Source organism: Vigna umbellata, chromosome 8, assembly GCF_029865625.1.
Source record: "Vigna umbellata cultivar VRB3 chromosome 8, Vumbellata_1.0, whole genome shotgun sequence".
In the NCBI taxonomy this organism is placed as follows: domain Eukaryota; kingdom Viridiplantae; phylum Streptophyta; class Magnoliopsida; order Fabales; family Fabaceae; genus Vigna; species Vigna umbellata.
Genome location: NC_142172.1, coordinates 28,302,293 through 28,317,974, shown reverse-complemented (window position 1 = coordinate 28,317,974; position 15,682 = coordinate 28,302,293). Strand labels below are relative to the sequence as shown.

General features: G+C 33.0%; 1 protein-coding gene across 1 annotated transcript; it reads right to left on the bottom strand.

Annotated features, from left to right (window-relative positions):
- Window positions 1–13,390: 13,390 nt before the first annotated feature.
- LOC124819872 (LOB domain-containing protein 29-like) lies at window positions 13,391–14,628 on the bottom strand. Its single transcript, XM_047291480.2, has 2 exons — window positions 14,292–14,628; window positions 13,391–14,116 (listed from the first exon to the last, which is right to left on the bottom strand). Exons 1-2 carry the CDS (start codon window positions 14,568–14,570, stop codon window positions 13,679–13,681), a joined length of 717 nt encoding a protein of 238 aa, XP_047147436.1. The 5' UTR covers window positions 14,571–14,628; the 3' UTR covers window positions 13,391–13,678.
- Window positions 14,629–15,682: the final 1,054 nt, after the last annotated feature.

Genomic DNA, 15,682 nt, shown 5'->3' with positions numbered 1-15,682 from the left:
AAATTTGAACGAACAAAACAAATGTATTATCTAGTTTATTAAATTTTATTTTTTATATATCATACACTACCAATTTACAATACCAATTTACAATATTATTAGGCTACGACAAAAGAAGATTATGAAGGTCAATTATTAGTAGTTAAGATAACACCAAAATTAGATCAAGTTTGACAAATAAAATAAACCTTGAGACGGGTCATCATTAGAGAACTTATAAGAGTATTGTTTAATGGTGTTCCTTCCATATTGACCATGGAGATTTTTTTGGAGGTGATGAATCTGACAAAGACAAAAAAAATATAGAGACATAACCAGGACAGAAGTATACTAACGTATCCATCAAGTTCCTAGCTGAAAGATAATTCACAACTATCAGAGAAAAAACACATGAAGAATGTTGAATACATATATTGCAAGATGGAATCATGGAAGTAAAAGATCTAGTTCCAAAATATTAACCTGGCATTAGCATGAATTCAGAGGCATCCCTTAGAACATTTGCAATTGCCAAGGGGACAATGCATAAAAGTACACATCGACAAGCTAAAAGATCTACAATCCATAGCATTCTCCATATAAATGTCAAAAGGAACCCAACAAGGAGATTGACAAAACTGGTATTTGCATCTCAACGGTAAACAGTACCCTAATTACAGAAGCAAGTGAAAATGATGTATACATGTCCATCATGGCTTATGAAATTTTTCAAGAGAACCATCCCAGGACTCAACACCCACCCTTCTGATCTTTCATCATGCATCTCAATTCTACTTTCCTTGTTTTCTCCATGCAAAGCATGATGTCTTCTTCCACGAAAGCAAATGTCAAATGCTCTGAACTCTGGTTTGTTAAAATTTTCAAAATTAGAGCTTGGTACACTACATTTGTATCCACTAGGAATGGCCGATTCTAAATCAGCACGAGTTCTCCTGCTGAATTTTTTTGGTTTAAAACCAGCAATAGGTGACCAAGGGAGTGAAAACTTCACTTTCTTTCTAGGCAGCTGGACTGGAACACTACCAATCATAATAAAGTTCTCACTGTCATAATCAGCCTCAATCTGCTATCAAATGTGGAAATTAAAAACAGAAAAATGGTTATTGCTAACAGATATGTAATCTAAAATGCAGCAGACAAAGCATAATACTATAATACTACAATTTTTATTGAATCCCCCAAACCAACAAATCCAGATTAAGGTACAGGTTTAAAATAATAATGCTTCATCATAAAACTATTGAATCATACATGGTTTTTGAGGACAGCAGAGTCTGCAACACGTGGCTATAACTTATTGATAATATTCATAATATTATCATAGCAACTATTCTTTGATAATTCATTCCTAAAACCAGTTCAACTTTCACATAATTTAGCCCATTTTAATGAAGAAGTTCATCATAGATATGTTGTAGACTTATGTTCCAAGTGAAACTCCAACTCCACTAGTTAAGTACAGAAAAGAAGAATTGGAAAACCTAAGAGGGGATGGAACCGGGCAGTGTAAGGAATCTGATAGGATATATGATTATGATGTGTATAAGCAACCCAGACAAGAGTGCAGATCTAGCTTGTCCTGTTCTTGGAGGTTCCGGTGCCTATCCACACCCTCGCAGAGGAAGAACTGGCAGAGAAGCAACAAAAAGATGTTAAGATTTAATTTTCTGTCTTAAATAATCAATTACAATGCATGGTGATCAAGTAACTTGTATCAATGTCTGCATGTGCTTGTGTTACTAAAGTTTTTCTTATTTAATCATGTGTTATACATTATAACTTAGAAATTTATTTTCTTTTTGAAAGTGAAATTACCGAGGATACAACATTGATTTCACTTTTATCTGATTATGAACTGACCCTAAGAGTGAGACACCAAATGATTATAATGATATTTGTTCAACAGGATTTGAATGGTAACCGATTGTTCATATTAGATCACCATGATGCATTTTTCCCATGTCTATAAGGAAGATCAATGACCTTCCCACTGCGAAGTCTTACGCCACAAGGATAATTCTTTTCTTGAAAGATGTGGCACATTGAAGCCTTTGGCTATTGAATTAAGTCTACCACATCCTAGGAGAGATGAGTTTGGTGCTGTTAGCAGAGACAAGGACAATGGAATTTCTGAGAGATATAGGTAAAACACTTGGTAAGAAGGACGGGGATTTTAGCATACACATCCATGCAGTCGAGAAAGAAATTGAACATCTGCAGTACAGGTGAAAAGGGAATGAAATTGAATTAAAATGCGATTGCTCTTATAACAACGTCACCGTTATGGGTCATAATTTGTATTTTTAGAAGTTTTCTATTGTCAGGGATAATTTTTTTAAAATATTATAATAATAACATATATAAAAGATTTCTATACTGTTATGTTAATAACAAGTATAAAAGTGAAAGTTTTCATACCTATCATAAACTAATTGGTACAAAAAGTTGAACATTTTCTATATCTACGTTTATTTATCTATTCAAAAACTAACATGAAAAAGTTTTTCTTAATCATTATAAAATGTCTTTTCTGATATAATATTAGCCCACATTCCAAAATTATCAACAACAGAAAAAAATCATTATTTTTATAAAAATACTTGATAAATGAACTAAAGCTTTGTTCTTTTGGGTGAATTTGGGAGAGATGATTTGGGGGAGATGATTTGAATGGATTTGAATGAATTTGAGGGTAATTTTTTAATTGTTTTTTTTAGTGGATTTGTGGGTAATTGAGAGTGGATTTGGAAGTAAAGTTTGTGAAAATTAGTGTAAGATTTGATTGAGGTGATAGATTTAAAAAATTAGTTTAATTAGTAGAAATTAAAGATTACCAAAATATCCCTGGTTATTAAAGTAATATAAAATGTTATTTATTAATGTTATATTTAATTGTAAAAATATTTATAAAGAGACAAAAATTATAAATAATTTTTAAAAATAAATAATAAAAATTATAAAAACTATAATGTAGTAAAATGAATTTATTTTTAAATGTAGTATTTGTTTATATAATTTACTACCAAGTAGTAACAATTTATTTGTTACGGAAAGTAAGAATGATTAATTTTAAACAAACAAATAATTAAAGGAAGTTATAATATTACTTGACCTAAAAAAAGTGACAATATTTAAACATACAAATATATTTGTAATAGTTCATGATGACGTTGCTTGAGTAAGGTATCGTTGCAATGCATTGAAACAATATTGTATTGGCATCCCTATTAGACATCTTGTATGGGATGGACACGCAGATAAAAAGTCGAAGCACTGTCTGAATAGATTATGATCTTCAATGTTCATAGTCCGTAATAAGTTTTCAATTTCTTCTGTAGTTGGATTAGAGGATTGAATCCTAGCATTTACCAGGGATATTCGACGCTCCATGGCCTGTGTATGTCGTTGAAGAGCAACACATAGTCTTCTTGATTGATTAATTTGTTTTTGCAGTTCATCAATGATTGGAGAGTCCATCTAATTTGCATATGAGCAGGTTGACAATAAATAAAACTAGCATAGATGATATGAAAGATAATAACATTGTTAAATACGTAAGGTAATATTTTAAACACATAAGTCAATTTAACGAAAGAAACTCCATAAACTTAACTCAGCATAAATTTCATTATTTTCTAAATAGTGAAAATTAAACTCTATAAACTTAACTCATTTTACAAACTTTGATTAGTAGCACAAAATATGGTGATATAATATATATATATATATATATATATATATATATATATATATATATATATATATGAATAATAATAGAATTTTTTTTCCTCTTTTTAAATAGGATTGTATCAACTTTGTCTATCACCAAACCATATTTTTTTTATTAATACAAAGAGAAATGATATTACCTACCACATAAAATATAGCATAAATACACTATAATACGGTAAGAACTTTTAATAAATATACCTATATATTTGTTGTTAACTAATTAACTTTAAATATATAATATTAAATTTAAACGCAATAAATTATTTGGTTTGATATTTAATTTTAAATCTAAAATACCAAATTTAAATAAGAAAAAACTAAATTAAAAAAAATCAGTTTACAAAATGAACTCGATAAATGATAGTGGTCTTAAAGTAGAGGAAAAGGAGTAGTGGCATTGGTTAGAGGGTGCATGTAAGTGTTCTTCTGAACCACTCAATTGATTCTACCGATCCCAAACAAAAGCTACGATGATAAACACCGCACCCAGCTACTCCTTCCACCGCACCACCACTCTCACAACCTCTCATTCTCTTCCATTCACTCCCCTTCACCATTCATGTCTACACCACTGCCACTTCTCCTTCTACACACAACCTCTCCAATTAAGCAACCTCCGCTGCCACACACTATCGCCGTTAACCACCAAGGTTACATTTCTTTATTATCATTTACTAATTTATTCATCCGCTTTCTTACACCACGCAAACGTAAGTACCTTACATGTGTCATTATCTTTAACAAGACGCTCAAAGTGAATTGTTCCATCAGCGATCCTCTGAAGGTGATGATATCAGGTGCACCTGCTTCCGGCAAAGGCACAATGTGAATTAATTGTCCAAAGGGTTCGTTTCTACCACACGTCACGTGCCATTCCCTTTCTATTTTATTTTTCTGGAAGTAATTTAACCAAGAAAAGCAAGAAGATTAACCGAATACGTGTTCTTGGAGAACCTCGAATCGGATACAATAATGTGTAACCGAATACGCCATTAAACGAACTTCATAGAAAAGTTGTAACCGGTTACGAGTCGGTGTAATCGAATACGCCTAACTTGTTGGAGAACATGACCGGATACGCAAAGTTGTAACCGAATAAGCCTAGAACTCATGCTCCAATCGGATATCTTCTTCTTCTTTCCGAATGTACAGTCGTGATCAAGCTCACCTCTTCAACCCCTGCTTCCACGTTTGGTTCCAGTCGCTCATCATGATGAACAACTTTCTAGGTCCTCCGTCTTCCTCCTCAACTAAATGGGAATTATAATTTCTCGTACAGGGCATATCTGTTGGAAGTCCCACATCGACTAGAGATAAAACCCACTTTCTAATAATATCAGTCTTTCTCTGATAAATCATCGCAAATCCTCGCATATTAGCGAGATGACTTCAACCGTGTATTCTCGCAAATCGTCGGATTTCCATCTGAGCAAATCGTCGCAAATCCACGCAAAAGAACAACGTTGTTTTTCGAAATCCATCCTCGCTTATTTGTGTGAATAGTGAATTCACTCCAAACGAACAAAGTGTAAATGACAGTTGAACCATGTATTTAAAACAAACACTTTGACCAACTAACCTTCAACATCATAGATAATCTTATACTAACTTAATAATACCGATACCATATATTTAAACTTTCACCATCATATTAAATCTTAACTAATATGAAAAAATGATTGAATTAAGAATGGAACCCAATAAATCTTCATCACAAAATTTTATAAAATATAATGGATTCCTTAACATATTAAATTTTAATGAAAATGAAAAAAAAAGCTTGACTTAAAGAATTAAACCGAAGAAATCTTCTTCACAAAATTTTATAAAATATAATTAACAAGTGTGCAAAGAGAGAATTGAATTCATCCCTCCTCACTGACTAAATTAGCTGCCATAACCTTAGTGATCATAATAATTTAAATATGTACTTAAACCATATTTATCTATTTGTCAAATTAAAATATTTTTTTTAAGTCTTACATACTAGATTCAATTGTCGATCTAGACTGACTCGGGTTAACCATCAACTTGAACAAACTTAGGTTGACCTTCGATATGAGCGAATTCGAGTCAACCATAGACCTGAGTAGAATCGGGTTAACTTTCGATCCAGGTCGATTCGGCAACCTTTGGTCCGACCCTATTTTTCAACACTAGTGTCTCAATTTGATTTTTCGATTGGGTTAACTTTGTTCGACCTATAACACGGTTCAACCCATTTCACTCGAATCGACCCAGGTCAACCTTAGGCCCATGCAAACTTTGGTCGACCTTTGGTATGAATTATTTGGATCTATCGAGGAGGATGTTACCCTGTGGGTTATGTTGGTATCGGAGGGGGTATTTTTCGAAGAGTATAGCGCAGTGGAATAAAAACTCAGAGAGCGAAAAGCGTGTTCGATCACAATTAAAATTAATTTGGTCCTTTTAGTAAAAATAATTTTCTTTCAGAAAATTAATCAAACAGTTGATATATGTAAAATAATATGAGTGTAGGGAATAGAAAAATCACACAAATATTTTTATACTGGTTCGATTCAACAGAATCTACGTCCAGTCGTTAATCACTATAAATAGTGATTAACAGTTCCACTAAAAATGGTTTAACAGATTACAATCAAATGAACATGAATAAAACGAAAAGAACCACTCTACCAACTTGAAGAGAACCGCTCCGGCAATCGACCGACGATTCGCAAGCTTCTCCTTTCACAAGACCAGGCAGAGTACCTTGCTAACTTGAAGAGAGTCTGCTCCGACTATCGACACACGAGCCTCTCCTTTCATAAGACCAAGCAAGGGAACAATGAACAAAAAGCTCTCTAAGAACGTTCCTCTGACACACAGTGTTCTAAGCTTTCTCAGTTCAAAAAAAACGTTACCTTCTGATTTCTCCAAATCAAATTATATAGCCAAGTACACTGAATGCCAAAGGTCAGCTCCCAACTGCCATGAATAATCGATTATTGTAAGTGATAATTGATTATTCAAATCCATTACAGAGTTTTCAAAAAAGTGATAATCGATTATATGAAGTGATAATCGATTATTCAAGTATGACTTGTGATAATCGATTATTGCTTAACCATAATCGATTATACTAGTAAAAATTACAATGTTTAACATTTTCCTACTACATTCAAAATCTACAAGTTGCTTTTTTAAAATATTTTCCTACTACATTCAAAATCTATAAGTTGCAGCATCATCAAAACACATCTTCAGGTTTTACCAATACTCCTTATTGGTAACAGGTTACACAAACACCAATAACATCTGAGCCAACTATATAAGGGATCGACACCACTCTTTACCCAAAACCTTATAAGTCTTTCATCTTTATCTATTGCTCTACTTTCTCATTTCAATCCAATGTGGGACTTGGACTCACACTTGGATACCCAACATCTCCCCCTCAAGGGTGAGTCCCTTCCACATAGGTACACTCCCCCTATAGGGAACATTATACTCGTTTGAGCCGATCACCAAGACAAACTATCAGCTCTGATACCACTATTGGGTCTATCAAGGAGGAGGTTACCGTGTAGGTTACACAAACACCAATAACATCCGAGCCAACTATATAAGGGATCGACACCACTCTTTATCCAAAGATCTAATACCATTTGTAGGGAGGTTCAACACACACACATACACATAGATCTCCACACTAGTAAGATATTGTCCGCTTTGGGTTAAGCCCTCACAGATTTGCTTTTGGTACCACTCTAAAAGGCCTCTTACCAATGAAGGTATCTTATGTGTATATAAACCCATGTCCATCTCTTATTTTATCCAATGTGGGACTTTGTTTGTACCCAACATCCTCCCCTCAAACAAAGGACTATGGTTCTCCTACCTCCACCTCCACCTCCCCTACAACGGAAGTCTTTTTCTTATCCTCGAGTACACCATGGTCATCACTTCCAAGCTATCTGTCGGCCACCTGCCAAGGCTTCACCTGATCATGGAGGGATGTACTCGTCTGAGCCCGCCGGCTACCTGCCAAGGCTTCACCTGATCATGGAGGGACGTACTCGTCTGAGCCCGGTCACCAAACCTGAACTTGGCTCTGATACCATTTGTAGGGAGGTTCACCACACATACATACACATAGATCTCCACACTGGTAAGATATTATCCGCTTTAGGCTAAGCCCTCACGGATTTGCTTTTGGTACCACTCCAAAAGGCCTTTTACCAATGGAGGTATCTTATGTGTATATAAACCCATGTCCATCTCTTATTTTATTTGATGTGGAACTTTGTTTGTACCCAACAGGGTTGACTAAACTCAACCTTTGACCTAGGCCGACTCAATTAGATCTTTGGTGTAGGTTGAATAGGCTCATCCTTTGAACCAAATTGATCCTTTTAATCTTTGGTTCACATCGACTTAGGTCAACCTTCAATTTGGGCTAACTCTAATAGACTTTCAACCCAAGCCGCTAATAGTCAACCTTCGACTTGAGTTGAATATAGTCGACCTTTGGTCTGAGAAGACTTTGGTCAACCTTCAACCTAGGTTGACTCGACTTTTTTGGCTTTGACCCATTTAGATCACCACCAAGCCTTATATACTAGATTAAGCCTTTTAAGAATTGAAGTATCTATTTCAAATACTATAAATCATTTTAGTTTCTTGCATCAGTTACATTTTTCATAAATAAGCTATTTTCAAGATACATAGATATTGAAAAATTTAATATAGACCTGCGCCTAAATCTAATGATAATATCACGTGGACTTCCTCGACTTGGTCAAACTCCAACCTAACAGTTTATAATAACTTTATGAACTTATCTCACTTAAAAAATTTCAAATTGACCTACATACTCTCTCCCCTCTCTCTTGTCTTATTATATATATATATATATATATATATATATATATATATATATATATATATATATATATATATATAAATATCTTTTGTAGGTACTAAATAAATAATCAACAATAGCTAGGGATGACAACGGGTCGGGTCGGGCAGGGCACGGGTAGTGCCTACCCGCAATCCGACCCGCCGGAAAAAATTGTACCCACTACCCAACCCGCTACCGGTCGGGTACCCGTTTAAAAAATATCCGCGGGTATTTTAAAACCAGCGGGTACCCGCGGATACCCGCAAAAAATAAAAAAGAAATATTTAATACATATTTAAAATAAAATTTAAATAAAATTACAAAATATATATATATATATATATATATATATATAATATAATATAAATTAAATATAAATTAAAATTTAATTTTAATTAAATTTAACCTAATAAAATATAATTTTATTTTATTTTTAATTAATTTAATTAAAAAATATATAAATTACTTTTTTTTAATCTTTCGCAGGAAGCGGGTACCCGCGGGGCGGGTAGCGGGTACCCGCGGGGTGGGTAGTATACTACCCGTACCCGACCCCTTTAGAAGCGGGTATTAAAATACCCGCTACCCGCGGGTAGTAAATATTCGCGGATAGTCTACCCGTAGCGGATTTTACCCGCGGATACCCGTGCCCGCAGGTAAAATTGTTATCCCTAACAATATCTACGAAACCAAAATAATCATATTGTGATTTTTAAATGAATTTTAATTGCAATACAAACAATATTAAATGAGATATGAGTTTAATCACATAAATGACTGATATTATTTTCACCTTTATATAAATTTTTATTTTCTCATTTGTATCCAAGGTACGACTTGGACTCACTTAGATTTTCAATAATGTGAAACTTGAACTCATACTTGGATTGTATATATAATGAGAGATTTGTATTCACGCTTAGATTTCCAACACGTTTGGTTTTAAAACTTGATAATTTACATGGGTATAAGCTTCAAGGGATGCTATTGTCTAATCATTGCAGGAAGCGCAGAAGAATTTGCCTCAAATTTGTACTAATCACCGTGATCCCATCTCCCTTGTACCAAAAATTTAGGAATATCAGTTTTATTTAAACGAATATGCAGAAAAGGGATGAATCATTGAAGATCCCAACTTGAAATAAAACTAATTTACAAAGTAGAAATAGGAATAATTCTCACAGTACAAAACTGAATTTACGAGGACAAATTATATTTAAACGCTCACTTTATGACAGTGCCTCAACCTGTTGCATTTTGCAGTAACAGTGTTGTTCAGTAATTTGATATGCTGTTGCATAACTTTGCTGTAGTTGGATAGAAATGGCTTCTTTTTTTGTCTTTTGGTTTAGGAGTGATGGACCAACTTATATTATGCATTTCCTTCATGGTTGAAGTTACTCCACGTAGTTTGTGCCTCTAAATATTATGGGTGAATGTGTTGTATTGCTATGCAATTATTTTATAAGCACTTGTACCAAAGAAACAAAACAGAGCACTAGCAACTCCTTCACGCTCTAAGTTCTTGAATTCACCTCTGTTCTAGTGTACCTAGCTTCCTCAAGTTGCATAAACCACTATCCCCAGAGATTCTTAAATACTAATAGTACCTATTTGTTGATAATTTGCCTCCCCTACTCCGCAAAATTATAGGACAAAAGGAACCTACACAATACAAGAAAAGAACTTTTAAAACATTATTAGTTACATATGCTCACTAGTTGGCTCATTCATAAGGGTATTAATTATTGCTTGTAATAAAAATATTATTTACAGAAATTAATTAACTATAAAATTAACTAACAAATTTTAAAGATAAACAAACCACAATGAAAAAAAAAATCCATTTGAAATATAAGCGTTAAATAATTTATTTTTGTATTTTTTTTATATATATTCTTATAATTTTTAGTTGATCTCCGAAGTATTTTTAAGTATTTTAAGTTATTTAAGAGTTGTTTATTCTTTCCTTAGATGGTAAAAATTTTCTTTTAATCTTAAATCCACATTCCTTTAGAAATTATGTAGAATTATTAAAAACAATAATCTCAAATTAAAATTAATCAAGCACACTTGATTTTTCAATTGTTACCGAACTTAAATTTGATCTTTATGTAATCACAAATAATCCTCAATTTTCTATGTATAGAAATGATAAATAAACAAGTATATCAAAGATAAAAAGAAAGCTAAGATAATGAAAAAACACATCACCCAAATATTGAAAATATATAATTCAAAATACTACGTCAATCCTCTAACTAGAAAATATATGACTAGAAAATATATTGGATGTAGTGATTGATTCTAAATACTAATATCATAAGAAGTTAAGGTTGAGACATTAACATTGTTAGTGAAAATGGAAAAGAGGTTAAAAAGATGAACTATCATTCTATATATATATATATATATATATATATATATATATATATATATATATATATAAAGTAGTTCACAGAGCAACTTTGGTTCTCTTGGCCTTTGATGACGATTTTTAATAAAGTTTGATTTTACTAAACACAGCAAAAAACAATAATATTCTAATTGCTTCTAACTTGCAATAGGAGCATAAATTTCATTATAATCAATACTTTCCGGTTGAGAATAGTCTTTTGTTATAAGCCTTGCCTTGTTGTGTATTACCTTACCATCTTCATCTAACTTGTTGCGAAAAACCTATTTAGCTCCAACAACGTGTTTGCCTTAAGGTAGCTTCACAAGCTCCCACACTTCGTTCTTTTGGAATCAGTCAAGCTCATCTTGCATAGCTTTCACCCAAGAGTCATCTTCCAAAGCTTCGTTGACGTTAGATGGTTCAACTTGGGAAATGAGAGTTGTTGATCTATGTTTGTGAAAGGATCTCGTTTTGACTTTCTCCTTGATATTGAAACCACAGAAAAACATTAGAAAGATGGGTTGAATAGTGTTTTAAAACTATTTTTGCAATATAGTGTCTGATGAGTATTATAAATAAGTTTATCAATAGGGTTTACTTAGACACTGTTGTTTTGCAAAGCTTGTGAATAATATATATTCAATATATTAGTGTAGTGAACACAAAGAAATGTGTTTACTGATTCATGGTCTAGAAAATAATTTATGAAGATCTTTTAGAAGAAAAGGACAAATTAACAGTTATTGTACAATGTTAAACAGAATGTATTTGTCAAACTATATATTTTCTTGATCTCACGGAATTTAGTAAGAGGAATATAAGAAACCCATACTCATTTTTATACTGCAACATGAAGAAATATGCCAACGAAGAAGCACACGACAGCATATGGCTCGCACTGATTGAAGGAGCTCCTGGAATTCATTGTTGTTTGAAAGAAAAAACTTTGAAATTAATTAATTAATAATATTCTAAAACTTTCATTGAACTTTTCATGAAATGATTTGAATTAAAGGGTAATGAATATATTTTTGTTTACCTAAAGACGAGTTCATTTTATTAAAGTAGCCCTATCCTAAGACTACCTTAAACGTTAATTGTTAAGTCCAGAGTAGCCCTAAGTCTGTCCTTTTTAATGTTACAATACATATGCTAAGATCCACCATGTCTCTAAGTTTGGAATCTGGGTAGTTATATAAGCTTCAAGATGTTTTCATTTAGAGTATTCAAATTAAAATATGTGAACACACACGTTAACATACTTAAGCTGATAGGCATTCTAGCTGGTAGTTAACATACACAAGTTAATTGTTTTCCTTGTAATACATGCGAATCTAGCTGATAGAGGGATTCTAAAGACTATTTCTATGCAATTATGTAAGTAATTACTTTTATACAAAATTATTCTTGCGGATAAAAAAAAACATTTAACACACATAAGCTAATGACAATGGAAATGAACCTCTGCAGTGTGTAGAAAAAGACCAAATTGGCTTTTCCACTTTCCAAATATCTGAGGAAGAAGTCTCTCTCTCTCTAGTTTTGGTCCTTTTGACACGTAGAATGCAGCAGCATGTTAAAGAAAGGATATATATTAAGAAAAACATACAAAACATGAGAAATGAAATACAACTCATGTTAATATATTTAAGTGTCATACAAGGAGGTATAACATGAAATTGAAAAGTAAAAGTATGTTTAAATTAGCCAAGTTATCACACATTTATATGTGCAACCTTTAAAAGGCGAAGTAGAACAAATCTTATAATACACAAGTCATCATCCTCTAATCTTCAAAGACAGAAAACAATCTTAGTAAAAGCATCTGGACAATCTTAGAAGCACGTTCTAACCATAAATTTATTCAACCGATTAGCTTGTTCAATTGAGAAATAATAACAGCCTAAGCTCAGCCTCCAAAACACAAGAGATCCTCTGGGGGAAGTATTTCAGAGGAATATATAAGAGATTTATCCCTACATTGTTTCTGAACTTAATTAATCTATTATGTTGGAATGTCTCAAGTACAAGGTTTCCCATTGACTTGAAAGAGTCTTTGTCAGCTGAATAACTTTCTGAGACTGGTTGAGAATCAATCTTGTTGGATTCAGTCAACATGGATGAACTAGAATACGAACGGACTAGGGTTTCCAAATGAACAGACCTTGAGTTTGAAAGAGGGGATTAGTCATCAAAACGTAGTAAATCAGTGATTAAATTTCTGTAGAAAAAGATATTCACATTTAATATTTGGGATAACTTCTGACGAATATGTATGGGGAAAATGCAAGCATACCCCTAGTAGTGTTCCATATATTCCACGCCAAATATGCTGTATTTAAGAAAAGGAGATAAAACTATGATTAAGGTATCTAGGGACAGTGTTTATTAGATCAAAATATAGGATACGTTCTAGGAAGAAACAAATTTATAGCTCTCATAGTCTCATACAAAACCCGAGAGTTTTTCTGACACAATTACGCCATGATTTTTCTACTTAACATGATTAAAATAGATTAAAGACAATAAGAGAGTGGGCTTCCATTCCAATTATATAATAATATCAACATTTCTATGCCTTCCTAGCTTATTTACGGCAACAGAGTATATATAGTGCTTGCTTCACAATATGCAGCAGCAGCAGCAATTCAAAATTGATAAACTTGTCTTCACCAGTTCTTTCATGAATGTGTTCGAGTACTGTACCCAAAAGCCACTGAATGTAGGTCCTCCACTTCATGAAAACCCCACGTCCTCCTGTTTGTGTGCATGTCATAGGACATGGAATAGCTATTGGAACTCTCGTCAAAGCTAGAAAAGGAGCTGTTTTCTTCCATGGCACCTGAATTTTCATAATTGATCCCGGTAGGGTTTAGATCTTCAATGAGAGCATTATTCCCATAATGTTTTTGTGTTGAAAAATTAGTACACATGTTAGGAAGAAACTCTGGCCCCAGGTTGGAATTTTCCACCTGAAACCAACTTTGAAGATCTTGCGGTAAAGCACCTGAAGATTTTTCAAATAATTTTTCACTAGGGTTTTCACTGACAGAGGCGTTGAGACAACTCTGGGCAGCTTGTTCCTTGAGATACGCCAGTTGTGCTTGTAAATTGACCACCTATACACAGAATATCAAATTAAGCACACATATTGGCTGGTTAGGGCTTTCAATTATATGTAAACTGTGACATATATATAAATATATATATATATATATATATATATATATATATATAGAGAGAGAGAGAGAGAGAGAGAGAGAGAGAGAGAGAGAGAGAGAGAGGGAAATGAACCTGTTGTTGGAGTGCAAAAATATGGGAGACACAGCCATAAATAGGATCCTGAAGTCTGGCTTGAGCTTCATATGAGATTGTGACTGCAGCTTCACAACGATCAGTCACAGGGAGGTGAGCAAGGAGCTTTGAAACATTGCTTGCACCAAAGACCTTATGAATGGCTGCAAAATGAGTAGCACCTTGTTCATGGCAAAAGTAAGGTGCAAAAACACAACCTCTCACGCATTTTCTTCTCAAGAATTTGCAGGCTCCACAAGGAGATCCTGAACCAGTCATCTTGGACTTTTTAATTGGAGTTTGAGAATTCCTATTTGGAATTATTTCTGGCTCTTTATCTCTTCAGCTTCGTACTTATGAACATGATCATTTATCAACATCTTTATATACACCGGAGGAAGAGGAAAGGATATATTAGATTAAGAATTAAATAATAAATTTATGTTCCCTTAATGGCCTACACTGTTCATTATTTTTTTCCTGTACAAAACGCTGCAATCCCCTATTCTAAATTGTTATTTTTATCCCCAAAATGAGATTCCATTCAGCATCCTTATACGACAAATGAACTAGCGTTAACCAAACCCATTTTGTCTAATTCATCATTGGATCTATCTTCTCTTGTCCTTTTTCTCTATAATAATATTCATTTTTGCTTTATAATTAAGTGATAGCCGCAAGTGCATATTTATTGGACTACTTATGTAGTGTTATTTTTTACCCTCCAATATTTCAGAATATAGAATTGGAACCTGGTTAATAGTTGTTTACTACTAACTTACAGCTTTACTCTACGTAGTTTATAATTATTAATTCCTGCAGTTTATGATTTCTTCAAAACTTCTTATTGAAATCCGGAAGGCATTTTAATTAAGCTTATCTATATGTTATAAAATAAAGAGAAAGATTAGAAATACATTCTTTGTATCCCTCTGATTAGACAAATGTTCATAGGGGGCGACTCATTTTAATATTTAATTTTTATGGGTCTCTAAATGTTTTCTATTTGAATAAGACATCAAGATAAATTAACTCTGATATCACAAATTATCTATATAAGAGATTTCACATTACTTTTAACATAAAACCATAAGGCTTAACTACGAATTTTTATATTTTATTCAACTTTCTTATTGAGTCCATATACTTGAGCTACCTTATTACTAATTCTTGGATGTACAGGTGCATCTTTCCTTCCTCATTTCGCCCTGCATCATGTACTTTTTCTACCTCTGTTGGAAGACTTCAAAATGTCATATCATTGCTTATAAGTTGATGTTTAAACCCTAATTGTCATAAGTATTTCATTCCAAGAAGAAAGGGTTTATGTATATCTGTTTCGATTACAGTAGAGAAAAGTTAATACATAATAAACTCAATTTAACAGTTTA

Coding starts and splice junctions, on each gene's coding strand:
- LOC124819872 (XM_047291480.2), bottom strand. CDS start 14,570: ATGACTGGTTCAGGATCTCCTTGTGGAGCCTGCAAATTCTTGAGAAGA. Junction 14,117..14,291: donor TTTTTGCACTCCAACAACAG/GTTCATTTCCCT, acceptor TTCTGTGTATAG/GTGGTCAATTTACAAGCACA.